Raw genomic sequence first — 23732 nt, 5'->3', positions numbered from 1 at the left:
GGATCCTATGCAAGCCTCTAGGATGGAGGAATTTGGCATATGAACTGAGCTTTAGAAAAAGAAAAGGATATAATTTTTTATACTTATCAAATCTCTCCTTTTTTGATCATATGATTACATTTCTAAATAGGCAGAAGTTTTGCGTGGAGATTTTGATAAAAAATTCCTTGTCCTAGACATGGGTAAACAATTGAATTTGACTGCTAAGCTGGTGCCACAACCTGCCCAATCACCAATTCCAATAGTAAGTGTATTGTTTTCTTTGTGGAATGAATGTTACCTCCTTTTCTTAGCCTAGCATCCTTGATGGATCTGTTTGCCACTCCTTTCCAGTAGCATTTGAGTAACCTGGCATGCTTTAAGGTTTACCAGTGATTTAAGGACTCTGAACCACTTAGTTTCTTATCCCTAGAAGTTACTGCCTTGTTCAAGACATACACTAGGCCCTGTTTTCCCCAGGTGATCACTGCCTGCCTCCAACCTATCCCCATCTCAGCCCCCATGCCCCTTTACCAGGTCTAAGCTCAAACCTTGCTCCTAAATACCCAATACCTGCTGGTCAGACCTAACCTCCTGCCACTTTATCAAGAAAGACAACCTGAATCACCATCAGAGCTTCATTTTCTCTGACTCTGGAATTATCTGTGCATGACTCAGGAAAACATACAATGCCTTCAGAGGTCCCAGGGAATCTCTCAATGGGGCCTTGACAGAGGCCCAGCTTAACAACTTAGCAACTTAGAGAGATGCCAGAAGGATTGAAAAACTCATTATCTGTCCAGGTCACACAGAATTTGACAGAGAAGGGGCTTGGACCTAGTGTCTTGAGCCCAGTATAGCTCTAGAACCTTAACTAAGCTACCCCTCATTATCCTCATCATCTCATCCCCAAGTCTATTTCCTCTTTTGACTGCATCTGGAACAGGACAGATGTCCTTCTGTCATTTATCACTTACATGGTTCTTGTCCTTCCTTATTGAAGAAGACCAAAACGACACCACTATGTTAGAGACAAGTTACAGTAGTTCCCTCCGTGACTGATTAGACCTTTATGAACTCAGAATGCTCTGCCACAAGTTGAGCACAAATACTATAAATAAGAGAGATCAGATGAAGAGAGCTATTAACCAACATAGCAACAAAGAGCTTAGACTCTGGTCAATGAATTTACTCACTTACCTTAAGTGATATTCTTTAGGCCCATTTGTTTTATACAGTATGCTGGTTGGATTTCTTTGTTGTTGTTATTATTTTCTGTTCTTTTCCTAAAGATAACCGTCAGTAATCCCTATGCTCTTGGATTCAAAGCAAAAATGTATGAAGATGGCTATACCCATGATGGAAACACAAAATTTACAATAGTAAGCCAAATTTCCACAATGGAAATAAATAAACCATAAATAAACCTAGATATAATTAGAAAATGGACAACTAGGTGGCACAGTGGGTGGAGTGCTGGGACTGGAGTCAGAAAGGTCTGAGTTCAAATCTGACCTCAGACACTAGCTGTATGGTCCTGGTCTGTATGTCACTTAACCCAGTTTTCCTCAGTTTCAACATCTGTAAAATGAACTAGAGAAAGAAATGGCAAACCACTCTAGTATCTCTGCCAAGAAAAGCCCAAATGGGGTCACAAAGAGTAGACATGACTGAAATAACTGAACCACAATAACAATAATAATTATTAGAAGTCACCCATATAAAATTTGTGTTTAATTTTTCTTCTAAGTTTGAAAATTTCTATCAACAGGCACTCCTTTCACTGATAATTGTTAGAGCTCCTACATGTGTTTAGGAGATATTGTTTGCATATTATTCTCTTTGGCTAAAAGTCTATCTCCTCCTGGTCAGTCTTTCAACATTTAGCCAGGCTTGTTCCCAAACAGTAGAGACAGAGTTGGGAAGGTCCTTCCAAAGTATCTGCTCAGTAACCAGTGCAGTCTTTGAGAAGCAAGTGTTATTCCCTTACCGTGGCAAGATATAGCTAGCATTTGTATAGTGCTCCAAGATTTGCAAAGTGCTTTATAAATATCTCATTTTATCCTCACAACAAATCTCGAAGCAAAATCCTCAATTTGGCATTTAAAGACCTCTGCAATATGTCTTTCCAATCTTGTTTCCTATTACTCCCTAAAATACACTGTTTTAATCAGCCTGGCCTACTAGTTCTTTCCATACAAGTTGTTCAATCTCCCATCTCTGTGCCTATACCTTAGCTGTGTTCTTTCGTCTTACCCTATAAGATTCACTGTTCCCAAGTTCTGTCTCTTAGAATTCCTAATTTTCTTCATACCACATATTATATACTCCACCTCCCCTATGAAACCTTCCTCTTGACAATATTGCATACAATGATGTATGCATTCATATAGGTGCATGTGGAGTTCCTTCCAGGAAAATTTATGTATCCCCACAATTTCTCATTGCTTTTAACCCAGTGGACACTAACATTTAAGAAATATTTCTTAAATTATTGACTGGATTTTGAGCACCTCTACAAAGAGGTTTTAGCTGATCCTGTCAATGCCCAATATACGAGCATGTAACATTATAGGAAGCATATGTAACCTTATATCATATACTATATAACTCTATATCTGTAACTCTAAAACTGTAAAACCACACACTATGTAATGCTATGTCCAATAAACATCTTAAACTACATATGTCCAAAACAGAACTCAGTATCTTTCTTTGCACACTTTCCCCACTCCTGCTCCTCCCTATTACTGAGAAGGGCAATACCATCCTCCTAGTGCTTCAGTCATATTGGATTCCTCCTCTCTCTCTCACCACCCCAATCCCCATAACCAAGTTGTTGCCAAAGCCCTGTTTGTAGCATCTCTCAAATATGTCCCCTTTTCCCTTCAGCACCCCTCTAATGCAGGCCCGAAACCCCTCATGCCTGCTCTATTGCAACTGTGGGTCTGCCTTCCTCATGTCTCTCCATCCTCATTCAGCTACTAAAGTGATTGTCCTAAAATGCAGATCCAATCATGTCATTCCCACCTCATTCAATAAACTCCATAGTCTTCCTATTGCCTCTAGGATCAAGTACAAAATGTTCTATTGGACAGTCATAGCCCTTCATAGCCTTTCAAACTTAGAAGAAAAATTAATTCTGGTCATCTTAACAGCTTTCTCCACCACAAACTCATTTACATATATATGTACATACATATATATATATACACATACATATATATATATATATATGTATGTATGTATGTATGTGTATATTCCCCCTAGGGTCTAGTAACACTGTCCCCCTGGAAATTCCAAGAACAAGGCATTCTATATCTTGACATTTTTCCTGGCCTATACTCATCCTTGGAATTCTCTCCCTCTTCTATTCTGACTTCTTATTTCTTTTAGATCACAACTAAAATCCCACCCTCTACAGGAAGTTTTCCCCACTACCTTTACTATAGAACTTCCCCACTATTAATTCCTTCCTACTTCTCTTGTAAGTAGCTTGCTTTGAATAAATTTGTTTACATGTAGTCTCATCAGTTAGTTTGTAAATTCCTGGCAGTGCCTGACACATATGTTGTTCAGACATTCATTCATTTCTGGCTCCTCACATAATAGGCAATTAATAAATGCTTATTGATTGAATATTCATCTGTAACTGTATAATATATAAAGGGTTTGTAACATTTTCTAATCAGAATTTTCTCTGTGTGTGTGTGTGTCTCTATCTCTCTGTATTTGTATCTCTATCTCTTTATCTCTCCCTCTCTGTCTGTCTCTGTCTTTCTCTGACTGTGTCTCTATCTCTGTCTCCATTTCTCTTTTCTCTCTCTCTCTCTCTCTCTCTCTCTCTCTCTCTCTCTCTCTCTCTCTCTCTCTCTCCCACTCCCCCCTGTCTCTCTGAATCTCTGTCCATCTGTCTGCCTGTGTCTCTCCTACAGAACATTACTGTGATGCAGCAGCATGTCTCAGGCAAGGCTGCTAAGAGCTTCGTTTCTGAGTATGCCCTTTCTTCAGTCCTTTTGTATTTGGAGATTTGGGATTGGGTCTGTGATGTCACTGGTGAAGGGAGCTGTGAATGGGGAAACTGGCTTAACCAGAGTAGTCTCTGCTTGGCAACTTGGCATCTTAGAGAGATGACAGAAGGACTGACAGGCTCAGTGTCTGCCCTCAGTCACCCAGGCAGGATTTGTCAGAGAAGAGACTTGGACCCAGCTTCCCGACCTCAAACATAGCTCTAGCCATTTGTCTAAAACTACCCCTCATTGTCTTCCCCAAATGCTTATAAGTGAGGACTTTTGACAACATCTGGAATAGGACAAATATCACAGTTTCACTTACATAGCCACATATGGAATAACTACAGACCCCATCCCTATAAATTGGCCTCTTCTTATGGACTTTTACATTATAGGAATCAATGATGGACTCCTTTCAGAATTCCTACAGCAGTCTGGAAAATAGGATCATGAATGATACTCGAGTACTTTTGAGTAAAGGCACTAACAATTGTGTTCCCCAGGATACCATTCCATTCTTAAGAAAGTGGAACTCCTTCCTGAGGCACCCCTTCCTCCCTTGGGGAGCACATTAGGTCAAAATTGGCTTCTCTGAAACACCTGTCCCTTGCTCCTAGAAACCTTTGAAGCTAAGCAAAACAAATCTCATCCTTCTTTTACTGGGCAACCCTACTCATACCTGAAGACATGTGTGTTACACAATTCATATGTGTCCTGAGCAGCCTATTCCAAGCCTTTACTCCAAAGCTCTCTCCCCTTCCCTATTCTTATCTTTTTAAATTCAATTTTATTTTACTTTCAGCTCTGAATTCTATCCTTCCCACCTTTCCTTTATCTACCCATGAAGAAAGAATAAATCAATTACAATATCAATTGTCAGATGAAACAATTTCCCCATTAGCCAATATATATATGTATATATATATACATATATATATATATATATATATATATATATATATATATATATATATACCTCATTCTTCCCTCACCTATTTATCTTTGTGATACTGTTGCCCCTCTCAGAGAAAAGGAACCAAAGGAATGGTACTATTATTATATAAATTGTTCTCCTTTCTCTGTTCACTTCATTTGACTCATCAGTTTTTGCAAGTCCTCCCAGGTTTCTCTGAAACCCTCCCCTCTTCATTTCTCACAGAACAACAGATTTCCATCACAAACAGATGCCATAATTTGTTCAGCTGTTGCCCTATGGATGGTTCTGGCCACCTAGGTTTAGAAACTTGATGTCATCCTAAATTCTTTGCTTTCATTCACCAGGCATATTCAAATCTTCTTGAGGATAAACTTTTCCAGTTTCTTCAACTTGGCTCCTTAAATTCAGTCAGTCAATATGCATTTATTTAAAACTTTTACTGTGTGCTAAGTGCTAGAGATACTTAAAAGATATTTACAGAAGATATGAAAGTAATCTGAAAGATGAAGGTACTAGCAGATAAGGGAATGGAAAAGGACACCTGCTAAATATAGAACCTTGAAGAAAACCATGGACATCTAGTATTAGAGAAAATGGAGCATTCCACCATGGTCAAAACCATGGAGATGGCATATGGTGTTCTGTGATGGAGGAACTGCAGGATCTTGAAGCCATTCATGATCCTAGTTACTCTGTGGCTTATTGGTGTCTTTATTTTTTTCAGTCCTTTTTTCTGATATTTTATTTATTTTTCCAATTACATGTTATGGAAGTTTTTCAATATTCATCCACTTGCATATTTTTTTCTACCATCCTCCCTTCCCATCCCCTTCTCCTCAACAGCAAACAGTCTGATAAAAGTTGAACATGTACATTTGTGTTTAACGTGTTTACATAATAGTCATTTTGTGTATGAGGAATTAGGATGAAAGGAAAAGAAAGAAAAACATGGAATGGGAAAGAAAAACTTAAGAGAATTTTTTTTTTAAAAAGTGAACATAATATCCATTCAGATTCTGTGATTTTTTGTTTCTTTTCTTTTTCCCCTCTCTGAATGTAGATGGTCTTGTCCATAAGTCTCCCAGTGTTGTCCTAGATCTCTGAACTGCTAAGAGGATCAACTTGCAATGTTGTTGTTAATATGTATGTTGTTCTCTTGGTTCTGCTCCCTTCACTCACCATCAGTTCATATAATTCTTTCCATGGCTATTCATGGTTTCTTAGAGAACAATTGTACTCCATAACATTCATATACCATCACTTGTTCAGTCATTCACCAGTTGATGGACATCCCCTCAATTTCCAGTTCTTTACCACCAGAAAAAGAGCTGCTACAAATAATTTTGAACATGTGAAACTTTTCCTATTTTTTATAATTTCTTTTGGATATAGACCTAGTATTGGTATTGCTGGGTCAAAGGGTATGATCAGTTTTGTAGTTCTTTGGGCATAGTTCCACATTGCTCTTCAGAATGGTTCGATTAGTTCCCAACTCTGGCAATAGTGCATCAAATGTTCCAATTTTCTCACAACTTCACCAAAATTGATCATTTCCTCTTTTTGTTACCTTAGTCAATCTGATAGGTTCATAGCTGTTTTAATTTGCATTTCTCTATTGGTGTCTTTATTTTTTTATTTTAGTTTATTTTAGTTTAGTTTAGTTTAGTTTTTGCAAGGCAATGGGGTTAAGTGGTTTGCTCAAGGCTACATAGCTAGGTAATTATTATGTGTCTGAGGCCAGATTTGAACTCAGGTACTCCTGACTCCAGGGCCAGTGCTCTATCCACTGCGCCACCTAGGCAGCCCTATTGGTGTCTTTAAAGGGTAGTGCCTAGAACTAGACATAGCAGTCCAGGATCAAGCCTTGTCCTAAAATACTCAATGAAGAAATGGAGAATCTTGGAAGTCTTTGCCTTACCAAGATCTTTGATCCAATGCTTTTCTTAAATATCCCTGCTATTTTTTAGGTTAGAAGCAGCCCCATTTGAGTCACCAGCATTCCAGGGAGCAAGGACCATATGTTTCATGCATCCATATGGGCACTGGTTAATAAATACAGCACAGACGTTGTCAGGGCAGACAAGAGATAGATCAGGAGTCACTCTTTCATTCCTCTTGGGATCCACTCCTTACTTTATGAATTTTGTTCCCTACTTTTGTCACCTTCTCTTCCTGGAAGATCACTGCCTCTGAGGTCCCTTCCTCTGATTAGTCAATTCCTCCAGTTTTTAAGGAAAGTACTCATACTGGCCATCATCGATCTTTTTCTTTTCCTTCTCTGGACTCCTCTTCTAACTTACTGGAATTCTGACTCTACCATCCCTAGAAGCTTTCACAGATTGAAATTCTGTCCCTGTGACCAACCCCCCCTTTGGAAGTTTACTCTGTTCCTGCAATCTCTTTCTCTGATTGGTCAATTCCTCCCAGAAGCTCCATCTTAAGGAAAATGCCCTGGCCAGTTATATCCATTCTTTAATTGCTTTTTAAGCTCCTTTCTCAACTCTCTGGAATGTCTTTCTCCACTATTTCTCCACTCAATACCTTCTCTCTTCTCTTCTATCATTATACCTCCCACTTTTCAGCTTCCTCATATATGTTCTATTTTTCCATTAGAAAATAAGTTCTTTAAGTCAAGGACTGACAAGTTTTTTGCTTGTATTTGCATTCCTAGTGCTCAGTACAGCATCTGACAAATAGTGCTTAATAATGCTTAATAAATACTTGACTTGTTGACCAACATTTTTGTGAGACATGTTTTACAGCTACAATGAAACCAATGAAATGATGCACATACAGTTGGAAGATTAGGGGAATCTGATCAAGGTGATGGTGACACTCTGATTACCCTTTTGTCAAAGGAGAGGCATACACTAGACCTCTGAGGTCTCTTTTAGCTCTGTAACCATAGTCTTTTGACTGGACCTAGAGGAATGTGCTTCCATTTTCTAGACAAGAAAGAAGTGTTCCATTAAAAAAAATGAAAAAGGAGCTTTTGTGTGAACCCAAGGCAGAGGGGAATCCTGACTTGTAATCAGCAAGGTGGGAAAGATGAAGATGTCATACAGAGGGGAAAAGAAAGACTAAAAAATTAGAGCCAACAAACAAAAATGAGACTCTTCCTGAAAAGAAGGAAAAACAAACTCCAAAGATGGAACAGTTGCTCCAAGTAATGATTCTATAGATTCAGAGCTGCAGCAAAAGATCATCCAGGAGAAGGTGAAGCAAAAGAAGAGGAGGTGAGAGACTGTGATTAGTGACCCCTGCTGAGGTGAGAAAGGCAGCAATTGGTCCAGCTGACTTCCCTGAGAATTATCCATAGACTTGACAGAGAACATTCCAACACTTATCAAGTAGGATGGCTTACCCTTTTCACTCATCCATCCCCAATTTTGGTGATCCTGGTTGGCACCAATGGTTCTGCCAGAAAGAACTAAGAAAACATGGCCAAAGATGCCAGTATTAAAGAGAAAAATGAAGGCCTTGGGCTTAGGTGATATTTTCAGCACTACTTCCCTTGGAGAACAAGGGGTTTAGAAGCAAAAGACTTTACATCAAATACTTTACCAGTTGATAAGGAAGATGGTGACCAAGAATGATATTTGACTCAATTTTCTCATCTATAAAGAGGAGTGGACTAAAAAGGCCTTTTCCAACTTCAAATCCATAAACAGCTGATCCTATGAATAAATATAAAGTAATTTAAGGAATACTAACAGGATATTCAGAAAGGGTTTCCTAGAAGAAGAAATACAAGAGATGAGTCTTGAAATGGGGTATAATGTGCTGGGTCTGGAGAAGTTTATTTGAACTACTTTTAAACTTCTACTAATACCAACTTAGCTAATTTCATAGCGTGGTGGGATGGGGCTGAGTCTATGCAAAAGTATAGAGAGAAAAGGTGATATGTTGTTTGGGGAAGAACAAAGAGGCCTGTTTGACTAGAACACAGAATATCCCTTCCATTCTGAGACATAATGATTTTGTGAATATAAATCACACAAAGTCAAAGTGCAGAAAATCTAAATAGGACTTAAGAAATGTTGCCAGCTAACCAGTGGCCAAGCAGTAATCTCCATACCAACAGCTCCAACAAATGGTCTTTTAAAACATAAATGAAAAGGGTGGGAGGAACAAAAAGTTGGGTTGTTGGGTTGTGCCTCAGTATTTCAGGGGACATGAAACTCTTAGAGGTTAAAATCATCTCGGGGTGGAAGGGATATAGTCATTCATTCTATAAGCTAAAGCTCTTCTTCCCATTGTAGCATAAAGATTTCCAGTTTATCCACCATCATGCTGGATTTAGTAGACAGAGGAATGTCATGTATCGACTTACAACCTCCGGTATGTATGATATGTTCATTCCCTTCCTTATACTTCCCTCATTTACATTAAGGATTAAAATCAGAAGATCAAAGCCCATGGACATTTTCTCTTTTAAAACCAGTGAATTGAGGGATCTATATTGCCCAGAGACATCTATATTGCCTGGAGTCAGAAGGACCTGAGTTTGAATTCAGACTCAGACACTTACTAGCCATATGACCCTGGACAAGTCATTTAAGCAGACAGACTCTCAATTCCTCAAGAAGTCTACATTCTAGTGGAGCTAAGAAGAGGGGGTAGGGAAGGTACGCTCACATTTGAGAGGTGGTCATGAACTGAAGTGAACATGGCTAGATTCCTTAAATGAAGTTTTGGGAAGAAACAAGCACATGGAGGAGGGAGCCAGAGGGATAGATGTGTCCTGCTCTGGTGCTGGTCTGGGACCCTTTGGGGGAGAGGGTTAGGAAAGGCTGCCTTTACCTGCCTAGAGGCAAGAGACCAAAACAACCTCCTCAGCTCAGAATGGGGGCAGATTAGATTCATCTCACCTAGAGAGAGGATGAATGGTTTCCTCTGTCCAGCCTTTTTTTTTTTATCTCAGACTGCTGCCACTAGTAGAGAGTTAAGGATGTTCCTGACCTCTGATTGTACCAATTTAATTATCTATGAAGTTAGTGACAACTTGTCTTGGCAAAAGGTTAGAAGCAGTTCAATTAAATTTGCCAATTAGTATGTAAGCTATCATGTGTTACTTCAAAGGTCAGCAGAAGGTGATATATTGAGGTAAAAAACAAAAATACCAACAAGAATAATATTATAATAATAAAAACACTTGAAAGTTTGCAAAATACTTGACATGTGTCATCTCATTTGATCTTTACAACCAATGTCGTAGGGGCTGTTATCCTCTCCATGTTATAGATGAGAAAACCAAGGCTAACAGAGGGGAAATGACTTGACTAGAATCACTTTCCAAATCTATCATGATCTATTTTATTGCTCCAAAAATACATTTTAAGACTGATGTTGCATGTCAAACATTTTGTATTTATTCTTACATTTCACTTTGGTTTTCAGAATGCCAGTAAAGTTCATGAAAAATATAGTCATAATTATGTAAGTTCTTTATCTTTCTGAAGGATTTCAGATTGAATCGGCTAAGTCACCTTGTCATCCTTTTACATTTCATGTTCTGTGGACAAGTAATTAAGTGTGTTATATAGTTGAATAAAGTATTAGGATATAAGCTTATCTTCTCCAGTCTTACTGAAGGAATCATCAGTACAACTCTGGCAGATTTGGATGACATTTATTATATGCGCCTCATCCTGTTGAATTGTTGAATTCCTTTGCTAAGTTTCTATATTTAAAAAATTTATTCATTCTATATAGATTAGATATTGTATCATTCTTGAGTTATCAGGGCTCAGTATTACACATGGGCGATTATATGTGAGAAAAGATCTGAACTCAGGTCTTCCTGAGTCCAAGTCCAGCACACTATCTACTGAGCCACCTTGCTACCCTAAAATGGAAAGATAGAAATTAAATTTTTTCTACTTTCTGGCCAATTATGGTGTCAATGTGCACCACCAACTAATTAGTATGTGGTTAGTCAAGTTATAATCTTCAGATTCTAGGTTCAGGGAGCCTTGTGTATTATCATCTGTGCCCTCAAAGTGGTAGTATGGTAAACCCTTTTTTAAAATGATCTGTTATCATCATCATCATCATCATCATCATCATTATTTTCCCTTTTATGGGGTTCAGAGAGTAATGATCTGAAGAAAGGTCACTATTCTGCTATTATTCTTTTATATTTGATGTTCTAAGGACTAATTATAGTGCAAGTTGATAAAATGACTAATCTTTGTAATTGAATAACAATATCAGGATTAAATTAAATACTAGGGTGGAAGCTCATTCTTTACTAGAAGCATTTGGGGCCAAGTCCAGGAGCAGAAAAGACAGCAGAGATGACATGGAACCCTGAAGCCTGTTCCCACATGACTCTAATTTCCTCTGTTAGCTCTCCTTGGTTTGAAAACTTATAAAATTTATGTATTAATAACCATAAATCATGGATTCACAAATATCTATATGAATGAATAATTAGCAATATGTTATATCTATGCAGTTATGAGCAACAATTCTGTCTGTAATAATGCTCCAGTTTCAGTACAGCTTATTTATTGAATTCTTCAGAATATTTTGTATTTGCATATAAGGGGTTGTCATTTGTTCATCTGGAAAAGTTAATAAGCTTTTAATGTATTATATACATCTAATCACCTGATCACATTTTTCTAAGTATCATTGTAATCTAAATGATGGCAACTGCAGTCATATATGGTATAGTATCTATCCCTTCACTGAATAATTTGTATTGATCCATAAATATTAACCTCAAGAATGACTTTTTGTAATTTCTGATGGCAATGACATGATCCTGAAATGTTATCTTAAATCTGTTTTTAGAATCATAGACCTATAGCTGGAAAACATCTCAAAGAGGCCATCTAGTACAGCCCTCTCATTTTAAGAAGAGGAAATTGAGGCTTAAAAAAGTTAGATGACCTGTCCAAAGTCATATAGGTAACATGAAGGAAGACTTTGACCCCAAAGTCCTCTGACTGCAGGGCTGGTATTATTTTTGCTAATTACAAATTTACATGACTTGGCCATTTATTTAACTCTTCTCTGTTACCATACTCTTGGTTAAGTTCATGTGGATGTTGCCTATAGATTACCTTTCAGTTTCTTAGATCTTAGTATTTTGTAAACTTGCTCCAAAGAAATAACTTTATATTTTAAAATTAAATTTTTTCAATTCACAAAATATTTTCTTTCTCTGTCCTGCCACCTTGGGTAGAGGGGGAAGAGAGAGGAAAAAAGAAAGGGGGGGGGAGGGAGGGAGGGAGAGAGAGAGAGAGAGACATCCATAACATAACATTCATAACATAGATGAATAGTCAAGTAAAACTTAATTCCAATATTGGCCATTTCAAAAAAGAAAAGTCTCAATCTGAACTCTGATCAGATTCCATCACCACTCAGTCTCAGAAAGTGGGTAATAGTATTATGTTTTATCATGGGTCCTCTGAAATCATATGATAGACCACTTTGGGCTACATTTTTCAAATCTTGTGGCCTCTACCTGTTGTCAGTTTTGTGAAATGAGGCCTGATTCCAAAAATATTTCCATAAGTTTTGTATTTATATATTATCTCCTCTAAGAACATCAGTTTTCTTCCTCTTTTTCAGTGACGATGTCTTCATCTTTTATCATTTTTATTACATCACACCCATAATCATTTACTATGATTAGGGACAAAAGATTTCTTCAGTATATAAATATAAGTTGACTTAGACTAAACTTAAAAAGATGAATTCCTTGGCCATGGTCCCAAAGCAAATGTGTATCTGAAGTGGGACCTAGAATCAATTCTTCCCAATTCCAAGAATAGTTTTCTGTCCCTTTATATCATCCTATCTCCAATAATAAGTTTGGCACTGTTGACAGAGTGGTCATTAACCAAAACAATGGTTATCCTCTTTGTCAGGAAATATATCAAACTACTTTTCAGAACCTTGTAAACTCACTGGAACGATTTCAGATATTTTGCTTTAGATGGGAAAGACAGGATTTGGTAGTCTTTGATCTTTGCCATTGTCCAAAAGGGGCTTCTAGGGATAGTTGCACCCAGGAATGTGTTAGTAACTTTACTTTTATTTATCTCTAGGTAGGTCTCATTTCCATTGGTTGTAACTGGAATAAAAGGATCCAGATTCGTAGGTAGGTTTGTATTTATTGTTAGTATCCAATTATTTTTTCCATTAACTGACTGTTAACAGAGTAGTAGAATCTAATTATTGAAAGGAACCTCAAAGGCATTTTTGGTTCTGTATCCCTCAAAACTGACCCACTGTCTACTAGATAATTAAATATTTTTTCATTGATTAGTCAAATTAGATCAAAAATCTTCTCTAAAACATTCCCCACCAAAGATCCTCCAAGGGAAGACCTCCAGGGAAGGGGAACTTATCCCCTTCAAAAGAAACTCATTCTGTTTTTGGCTAGTCTCATCCTGAAGAAATTTTCCCTGATCTCAGGCCTGAATTTACTTATTTGCTCATTTTACCCATCACTCTTTGATCAAACAGGACAAGTCAAATTCTTTACTCCAGTAATGAGAATTTTAGATACTTGAAGACAGCTCTCACACTAGCATCTGTTCCAGGATAGTTATGAGGATAAAATAAAGTAATATTTGTGGAGTGCTTGCAAACCTTAAAACTGTTACATAAATATAGACTAGTTGTCATTATTCATTTGTCTTAAAAATGGGATTTAAATAAATTGCAATCCCGGGGGCGGCTAGGTGGTGCAGTGGATAGAGCACCGGCCCTGCAGTCAGGAGTACCTGAGTTCAAATCTGGCCTCAGACACTTAATAGGCTGTGTGGCCTTTCAAAAGCCACTTAATCCCATTTGCCTTGTAAAAACCTATAAATAAATAAATGAATAGATAGATAAATAAATTGCAATCCCAATACACATCAACTGAATGCAGTACACATCCCTCCTAAGTCTTCTTTTCTTCAGGCTGAGAAGAGTTCCTTCCTCTCATGTTTGAATTAGGATCCCAAGTTCTCTGACACCCTTACTCGCCTTCCTCTGGCCACTCTCCATTTCTCACTTCTTATCAGTTTGTCAGTATACAGTACTCCAGACACCCTCCAGCATCTCTTCCATTTCCTCGTTTCTCTGCTTCTCAACACAGGCCAAGATCACATTTAGTTTTAAGTTGCTTTAACATACTATTGAGATGAGTTTTTTTTCCTACATAGGGAAAAAAGTATATACTTTACTGAAATTCAAAGTGAACCATATTGACAACATTCCCCTTATAGATTGGCCCTGTTTGAGCAGCTCAGATTACCAGGACTGTGTCCCTGGAGAACCAGCTCTCTGCTGCCAGCACCTCCCTCTGCAATCACTGGGTCTGCTGTGGCTCTACCTTTCAGGGCAGCACCACCTTTCTGGAGAGCTCCTCCTTAGCACTCTCTACTATGCGGCCTTCTTCAGGTCCTCTTTTGCTCTCTGCTGCCATCTACTGGTCTGCTATTGGATTGCAATAGCTGGCAGGGATGGGGAGCAGAATCTTCCCTGAGGTTTTGGGAAGACTGAACTCTTAGTCATTAATTTCAAACTCTTTCAGCATTTCTTGTGATTTTTAGGTCTACAGTCAAATATGCAGGCAGCCAGAAGAAACTTTCAGGATCATAGGAACATAGATTTAGAACTGGCCAGGGTCATCTAGTCCAATTCCCTCATTTTACATCTAAGGAAACTGATGCTAAGAAATTAAGAGACATGCCCAGGATCACCAACTAATAAGTGCTTTAAACATGATCTGAACTCTGGTCTTCCTGACTTCAAGTCCAGCACCTTATCCACAATGCTTTTGTATTTTTTTCTTCCTCAGATTCATTCTTCTTGAATTCTGTGTATTCTTTGAATAAGAGTAAAAAAAAAATCATTATGGTGTAGAAGAAAGATCTCTTGACTCTAGAGTCAAAGACCTTAATGAGAGATGCTTCCTACATGTGGAACCTAGCACATCAATTATTTTTATATATCCGATATTCAACAAACTGTCAAGGACTAACTGGATTTCAGAATTTGTGAGGCTTTTTTTTACTCTCTCTATAACAAGATCCTTTGATCTTCCATGAAAAGGAAGTAGTAAAGCAAGGAACATGAAAGGCGAGGTAGAGCTTTATAGGCAACTGGATTCAATAGTGGATAGAGTACTGGGTCTACAGTCAGGAAGACTCATCTTCCTGAGTTCCAATTTGACTTCAGATACTTGCTAGCTCTGTGACCCTGAGCAAGTCACTTGACCCTGCTTGCTTCAGTTTTCTAATCTGTCAAATGAAGTAGAAAAGGGAATGCCAAACTACTCCAGTATCTTTGCTACTAAGAGTCTGACACAAATAAACCACAACAAGCTAGAACCTCCACAGGATGACTAGCATTGTGAGGAGAATAGAAACCATGCCATCTAATGATCAGTTAAAGAGACTAAACATGCTCAGCTTAGGGAAGAAATTCATGGGATACATGATAGCTGTGTCTTCAAGTACTTGAAGATGGATTAACCACAGTGGATGGAACTAGGAGCCACAGGTAGAGATTGCAAAATTCCTAAAATTATAGCAGTCCCAAAATAGAACTGCCAGTTTGGGGAGGGAAGAAGTTCCCTATAACCAGAGGTCTTCCAGCAAAGGCTGGATAAGGACTTATTTAAATTGTTTTAGAAAGGCTCTCTAGATACATAAAGGTTAAATCACTCACCTTGGAGACTTCTAACTCTAAAATGGTGTGCTTCTGATGCTTCCATCTTCACAGGGAGCTAACTGCCTGTAAGAGAGGATTCCTGAAACCTCTAGACCTGCAAAGGAATTATATCTACACCCTTGAAAAGTAAGTAGAAGGCTGTTTAGATTCATCTTATGTTTTCTCATCTTTTTCTTCATTCATGTGTTCACATGCCCAGGACTTGGTGATCTAGCTTTATCAGTGATCTGGGGTTCCTTCCTGAGATAGTTTATCAAGGGCCTACAAACTGCCAGGCACAGAGAGAAATCCCATTTACAGAGACCTTGTCTCCTACACTGGAATTCTGACCAGAAAGGGCACGGCTTAGCTGGCTTCTCCCAAGGGATTAGAGTATGAAACTGAGTCAGAAAACCTGGTTTCTTCTATGAACACAGGCAGCCAGGGGCTGGGCCTGGAATCAGGAAGACTTGAGTTCAAATTCGGCCTCAGACACTAGCTTTGTGACCCTGGGCAGTCCCTTCACCTCTTGTCTGGCTTAGTTTGCTCATGAGAAAAACAAATGTACCAAAACTGTGCAGAGTTGTGTGAGAATTGAGCACCCTGCCTTGTGTCAGGCCCTTAGCATGGCAATGGCTAACTTTTATTGTTGCTAATTTGGATCATTCACTTCCATCTCTCCAATTCTCAGTTTCCTTTTCTGAAATGTTAGGGGGTAGAGGAGGGGTGTTACATTAATCTCTTCAATTCTTTCCCAGTTTCATATTTTGTGTTTCCATTATAATAAACTCCTAAGGGATATCCCTGACTGCCCACTCCTGTACCTATCCCAGATTAATTTCCCTGGCTTTTGCAGAAAGTCATAAATAGTTCCTGTGTAGTCCCAGCCTCCGTGGCTGGCTCACACTGCTCCATGTCCTTTCAACTTCTCAGTCTCCCATTTGTCCTTCGAGCCCCAGCTCAATTCCCACTTCCCTGAAACTTTCGGAGAGTGAATTCAACCCCCCTTCCTTTCAATGAGGAATTCAGAATTGAACAGACTGGGGCTTCACCCTCTGACAACTCCTGCCCTTAATGTTCTCTTCTAGAATCAAATCAGCAAGCATCTATTTAGCATTTACTATACACCAACCACTGGAGATACAAAGAAAATAGTGCTCTCAAGGATCTCATAATCTAATGCTGAAAACAACATGGAAACCACCATGTATAGACAAAATATAGCCCCAAGGATAAATTGGAGAAGGCAGTAAAATGAAAGAGTCCTCAGAAGGTGGGGGAAGGGTTACAGAAGGTGGGACTTTCAGATGTAATATTCATTGGGGAGAAAATTGGTATTCTTCATTGATACTGGATTCTTATATTGTTGTTCTAATTTCCTTGATGCTTTTAATTCTTATTTCTCCAAGAGAAAAGGAGAGACAAGGGTGGTATAGTGGGAAGAAGTCCAACTGGTTCTGGTCCTAGGTCTACCTGTGACCAGCTTGGATAAATCATTTAATCTCTTTTAATCTTATTTTTCTCATCTGTAAAATGAAAACACTTGAAATTACACTATCCAACTCATTGAGTTGTTATGAGGAACAAAGTAAGGGAATTGAGGGGAGTAGGCCAGTAAGCCCTTAATTGTAGGAATTATGTGAACCACACTGACAATCTTGGGATTCATTTCTGGACCTAGTTTAATGCCCTTTCTATTCAATTATGGTCTAGTCCAACTCCTATCTTGTAAAAAAAACTTTATTCACTTGTGAGAGAAAACTAATGTATATTTTTCAATTGTTATTTTATTTTTCCAGTTACATGTTTTAAAGGTTTTTCAATATTCATCCATATGCATATACATATTTTTAAGTTACATAATTTTCTTCCCTTTCCTCAGTGACGAACAGTCTGGTGAAAATTGTATATACACATTTGTGCTTAACATGCTTACAGATTAGTCATTTTCTATATGAGCAATTAGGATTAAGGGAAAAGAAAGAAAACCATGAGATAGGGACAAAAACTAAGAGAAATTTATAAAAAGTGAATGTAGTATTCATTCAGATTCTGTAGGGTTTTTTTAATTTTGTCTTTCTTCCTCTGGATGTGGAGAACATTGTCCATAGCAGGTCTCCTAGGGTTGTCCTAGCTTTCTGAACTTCTGAGAGGACTTGCATCCATCAAGAAAACTATAATGTATTGCTTGAACCCAACTCTATGTGGCTGGGAAATTGAACCACTTCTATTTGTCCTTCATTTTCAAAGAAGACTGTGACATCAGAGAGGTGACAAGCACTTGAATTGGTCTTGCTTTGGATTGTGGGCCATAGAGCATGCTTGAGAGGGCCAGGAAGACACGACCCCTTATTCTACCTCTTCAGTATATCTCAAGGACATCATGGGACAAAACTTTGCCTTTACCTCTCTCTAGTTCTCCTGCAGAATTTTCTTGCCACTGAGATTGATGCTCAAAGACCTCTAATCATAAATGAAGCCATTTGTTCCAGGGGTATTGGCATGTCTCCTGCCAGAATCTAGGGTTTCATGGGTTTATTTTCAAAAGCCTTACCTGAAAAGTATCTCAGAGATTAGTTTTTTGCATGGTTATTATAAAGAAATTTTTAGAGACCACCATAGAGTCAACCAGGGATCATGCTGAACTCTCCCAGAGTCCTCTGCAACATATTTTTCCTTGCTTTTGAGAGCAAGCACCATCTCACCTTTCTTTGTAACTCCTGACCTTAGCCTGTATAGAATGTATAGCTTAATAACTGAATGAATGAATTATATATCCTTTTTGTATAACTATTGCTAATTCAGAAAAATGAAGCAAAGTAACAAGTTCAGCATCATAGGCAGTATTCTGCCCTTATAATCCTTTGACTGTAAAGAAGGGAGACAGCTCCATCCTCCTAGCTCTTCAGAAAGAAGCAGGGTCTTAATGTCTTTTTTTTGTTGTTTTTGCAAGGCAATGGGGTTAAAGTGACTTGCCCAAGATCACACAGCTAGTAATTATTAAGTATCTGAAGTCGTATTTGAACTCAGGTCCTCCTGACTCCAGGGCCAGTGCTTAATCTACCTTGCTGCTTTTCTAGTCTTTCTAGTTTGTTTGTTTTTTTTTTTACTGTCTTGGCCATTTTCACTGCTAACATTGTGAAAATTATTTTCCTGACTCTGCTTACTTTACTTTGTAGTAGTTCATTTAAGTCTTCTCAGGCTTCTCTGTATTCATCATGTTTATCTATATTCATCAAATCTTTAATATCTGGTATAAAGGGAAAGGGGAAGAAAGAATTTAAATTACATAGAATTACCCAGAGCCACTGTTAGACATCACACTCTACAATCCAATATTTCAATTCTTTTCCTTCTTAAGTGTGTTGGTCAATGAACCACCCTGAATTTGAGCAACTCTTTACATATAACAATCATATGTAACATCCTCTCTTCTGGTACCCTGAAAGACAGCCTTTATGTCTCAAAGAAGATATATGTATGGAGGATAACATAATTTGCAAATAAATGCAGAGTGAAACAAATGGAACCAGGAGATCATTGTATCCAGTAATAGCAATTTTGGAATGACACTGTTGTTTTTGTTGTTTGTCCTGTGGTTGAATCTACCTAAACATTGACCCTGACATCATGATGTCATTTTGGTCCCTTGGAGCATAAAAGATAACAAAAACATCATTGAAAAAATTGCTATTGCTATTACTGTGTACAATGATCTCTTGGTTCTACTTGTTTCATTCTGCATTTATTCACATAGATCCTCCAGGTTTTTCTGAAACCATTCTTCTCATCATTTCTTAGAGCATAGTAGTATTCTATCACAATCATACTCCAAAACTTGTTCAGTCATTTTTCAATTAATGAACATCCCCTTGATTTCCAGTTCTTCGCCACTACAAAAAGAGATGCTATATATATTTGTTCAAGTAGGTCCTTTTCCCTTTCCTTTATCTCTTTGGGCGTAGTAGTGATATTGTAGTTGGTGATTTGTTTCTTGGGTTCGGTTCTGCCCCACGATGAATCTCGACTCAGACTCAGAAATGCAGGTTTAGGAAAGAAAATAGAGATTTATTAAAGGAAGTTATAACATATTAAGAAAGTAATAGAAAAGTTAAAAAAGAGTTTAAAGAGAAGACCACTTGGATTGCTGATTGAATTGGCCAGGCCAACTGATTAGGGTTCAGCAGGAGGCTGGAAGGTAAAAGAGATGGAGCCCTTTCCTCTATCTCCTTAAATTCTCCCTCAGAGTCCATGGGAGGGGTGGTGACCTGGAAGTGACCAAGTTCCACATTGGAGATTTTGCCTTTTGGGGAAGGGTCTCTTTTGGGTGGTCTTGGGCATTTTCAGGGCTTGTGCTCCCTGGCTGTCCCACCAGAAGACAATGCAATCCAAATCTGGTTAAAGGTTAGGCCCTCAGGTGTGATCTAAATTAGATGATAAAGGAAGGAGGAAGATTCCCTTGACAATGCAAAAAAGATTCCCTTGACAAAAAATTTACAAAGTTTGTCTCCAATTGATCTCATCACTCCTATGCCCAGGTTTCTCTACATCAATATTGCCAGGTCAAAGGGTATGCAGTGTTTTATAGTCCTTCAAATATAGTTCCAAATTATTCTCCACTATGATTGGACCAGTTCACAACCCCACCAACAGTGAGTTCATTAATGTTCCTATTTTTCCATATCCTTCCAGCATTTGTCATGTTTCCTTTTCTTTCATGTTAGTCAATAGGTATAAGGTGCTACCTCAGATATGTTTTGATTTGCATTTCTCCAATTGATACTTTGTTTTATTTTTCCAATTACATTTTTGAAAGTTTTTCAACATTAATCCATATGTATATGCATATTTTTTTGCATTTCTCTAATCATGAGTGATTTAGGGCATTTTTTATATGACTATGGATAGCTTTAATTTCTTTTTCTGAAAATTGCCAGGTTTGAACACATCACATCAATAACAAAAGTTATTCCCTTTTACAGATGAGGAAACTGATGTTAAAGTTAAGTTTTCTTAAATCAAGGTAGGACTGTGCTTCACCATGCCAGGTACCCTGCACTGTTATTAAGAAATTTTAAATGACAAAGGATAGAGACTGGACCTGTGATTTTATTGGTAAATGACTAGTCAAGATGATTTCCTCTATAAATACAGCTCTACACATTCTCTACAACTGGATTCTTAGAAAGTTACCTAGAGGTGCAGCTAGGTTGCACAGTGGATAGAGCACTGGCTCTGGAGTCAGGAGGACCCAAGTTCAAATCTGACCTCAGACACTTAAAAATTACCTGTGTGACCTTGGGCAAGTCATTTAACCCCATTGCAAAGAAAAGGAAGGAAGGAAGGAAGGAAGGAAGGCCTAAAAAAGTTAAATGACTTGCCCAGAGTTATATAGCCAGGGACAAATTGAACCCAGGTCTTGCTGACTTCAGTGGGGGGGGGGGGGGGGCTCACTATCTATATGTCATTCTTCCTCTGAAAATAACAATAGAACAATTGATTATGTGCTCTGACAAAGTATTATTCTTGTTTTCTTCTCATAGGGGATCATATGACCCTAAATTTCACTCCCAACCCCGACCAGAACTAGACGAGCTGCGTTTGTCGTATGATTATGAGTCACTGGGATGTCCAGTTCTGGTCTATTATAACTCTCCATGGAAACCAGTGATTGAACTGTAAGACATCATTGCTTCATTTTATAATAAGCAACACATACACACTCCTCACCTCCAGTTTCCTTTTTATGGTCACTTTTAGTTTATTACAAATCCTTATGAGAAAATAGAAATTAAGAGCTAGCTCAGAAACTTGGGTTCATAAAAATGTCAAAAGATTTATTTAATTTATTCAATGGGTCTTATCACCTAGGAAGAATCATAGACTCTGAAGATCATTACACAAGGCTACCTTATGAAGGACACATTCCACCCACTATAACCAGGACAACCTGAAAAAAATCTTGATTCATGTTTGAGCTCAGGGCAGCTAGATGTGGTGCACTGAGTGGAGTATGGGACCTGAAGTCAGGAAGACTCATTTCTCTGAGTTCAAATCCAGCCTCAGATACTTACTGTATGACCCTGGGCAAGTCACTTAGCCCTGTTGACCTTGGTTTCCTCATCTATAAAGTGAGCTAGAGAAGGAAATGACAAAATGCTCCAGTATCTCTGCCAAGAAAATTCCAAATGGGATTATGAAGAGTTGGCTACAACTAAAATGACTATACAACAACTTGCTTTTTACAATAATTTCAAGTATTTTATTTTATACATTTAACATTTTTCTGGAAAGGGTTCATAGGCTTCACCAGGCTGCAAAAAGAATACATGACTGTCCAAAAAGTTAAGGGCCCCTGCTTTCAGACTATATTTTGTAGAAAAGGTGATGACCTCCATTGGTAGAGACTTTTTTCACTGGGTCTTCCCTATGACAACGAAACCACAGGTATAAGCCTTACCTCTATCTTTCCTAGCAGCTAGCAGTAAGTGGAGTCTTTCATATTAAGAAGCTAATGCTTAAAGAGGGAAACAGTTTTTTTCATTTCAAAGTAGGACTTTAAGCCTAAATGGGAATGACCTAAGATGCCAAAGAATACAATTGTGAGTCACAGCAACTAAGATAAGAGTTAAGAATTGAGGGGGAAAAAGGACAGAGAAGGAAGATCAAGTCTTCACACAAACACCTACTTAAATTCCCCCTCATCCCCAACCCACTGCCTTTATGATCTTGGACTTCCTTAGAATAAAGGCCAAAGGGTAGGGAGGTGGTACAGTGGATAGAAATGACTCGGGAGTCAGGAAACCCTTAACCTTCCACACTCAATAATAGGTGAAATGAGGAGAAATCTTTTTCTCTAAGGGAATGATTAAGATTAAACATTTATGGACCCACTCCTTTACGGAAGTAGGAAGTTCACAGAGTAGAACATTGCATATATTTTCAGATTTTTTTCCATATATATATATATATATATATATATATATATGCTAATTTGTTTTTCCTTCCTTTTTCTTTTTTCTTTAAAAAAATAGTCTTTTGGGGTGGCTAGGTGGCACAATGGATAGAGCACTAGCCCTGGAATCAGGAGTACCTGAGTTCAAATCGAGCCTCAGACACTTAATAATTACCTAGCTGTGTGACCTTGGGCAAGCCACTTAACCCCATTACCTTGCAAAAAAAAAAAACAACCCCCAAAAAAGAAAAAAATAGTCTTTTGCAAAGACTATATTATATTGTCTTCTGTTTTGGGGGGGGAGAGGGGAGGAGAGGGAGGGAAAGAGACAAAAATTATAAAACTCAAAACCTTGCATAAAACGATTGGTAGAAACTACTATTGTATGTAATTGGAAAACAAAATATTTTTTAATTAAAAAATATTATTTGTTATATGGGTGTGATGTAATCTAAAAGCAAATACAAGTTTTTCTCTAATAACAAATAATGAATATCCCCATTATATCACGTCCATAGTGCTGACATCCTGGAGGGGAAAGATTCCCATGCTTTGTGGAGATCTTTAGCATAACTGACAAGGCTCAGAGTTCCCGAGTTAGGAGGATGCCATCCTAACCTAACCTAATGCAATTTCTAATAGCAAACTCACCACCCCAATAAGCTTGACATGAAGCACATCCTTATTTGGGGGCCATTTTCTTGATGGACAAGCACAGAAGCAGCTTTATCAGGGCCCACCTTCTAAAAGTACACATGTCTAAAATATGCTTCCCCAAAATCTCACTGAGGGCTACACACATGTGCAATCTGCAAGCTTAGAGAATCTAATAAATGCATATTGTTCTTTCTAAAGACCAAACTCTGGAGGCTAACACGAGAGTCTAATTTCATTTATTCCTTATTAGGAAAAGCATTGGAGGTAACACATGTTGGTTTAATTCTTTATTAAAACCAAATTCTTGGGGCAGCTAGGTGGTGCACTGGATAGAGCACCAGCCCTGGAGTCAGGAGGACCTGAGTTCAAATGCTGCCTCAGCACTTTTAATATTATTACCTAGCTGTGTGATCTTGGGCAAATCACTTAACCCCATTGCCTTGCAAAAACTTAAAAAAAAATTCTTGAAGATGGACAATGGGTTGTGGAGAGGGGGAAGCTGCTGAGAGAAATTCTGATGATACAA

General features: G+C 38.2%; 1 protein-coding gene across 1 annotated transcript in view; it reads left to right on the top strand.

Annotated features, from left to right (window-relative positions):
• Positions 1–23732, top strand: part of CATSPERD (cation channel sperm associated auxiliary subunit delta) — a 144155-nt gene that overhangs the window by 103472 nt on the left and 16951 nt on the right. Inside the window, exons 13-18 of the mRNA XM_074203880.1 lie at positions 131–244; positions 1272–1361; positions 3915–3973; positions 9192–9270; positions 12996–13048; positions 15667–15741. Coding sequence (XP_074059981.1) covers positions 131–244; positions 1272–1361; positions 3915–3973; positions 9192–9270; positions 12996–13048; positions 15667–15741 — 470 coding nt within the window. The remainder of the gene's footprint in view (positions 1–130; positions 245–1271; positions 1362–3914; positions 3974–9191; positions 9271–12995; positions 13049–15666; positions 15742–23732) is intronic.

The sequence above is a fragment of the Macrotis lagotis genome, chromosome X (genome assembly GCF_037893015.1).
Source record: "Macrotis lagotis isolate mMagLag1 chromosome X, bilby.v1.9.chrom.fasta, whole genome shotgun sequence".
NCBI classification, from domain to species: domain Eukaryota; kingdom Metazoa; phylum Chordata; class Mammalia; order Peramelemorphia; family Peramelidae; genus Macrotis; species Macrotis lagotis.
Note: the sequence above shows the minus strand (reverse complement) of the source record. Positions and strands in the feature narration are given on the sequence as shown.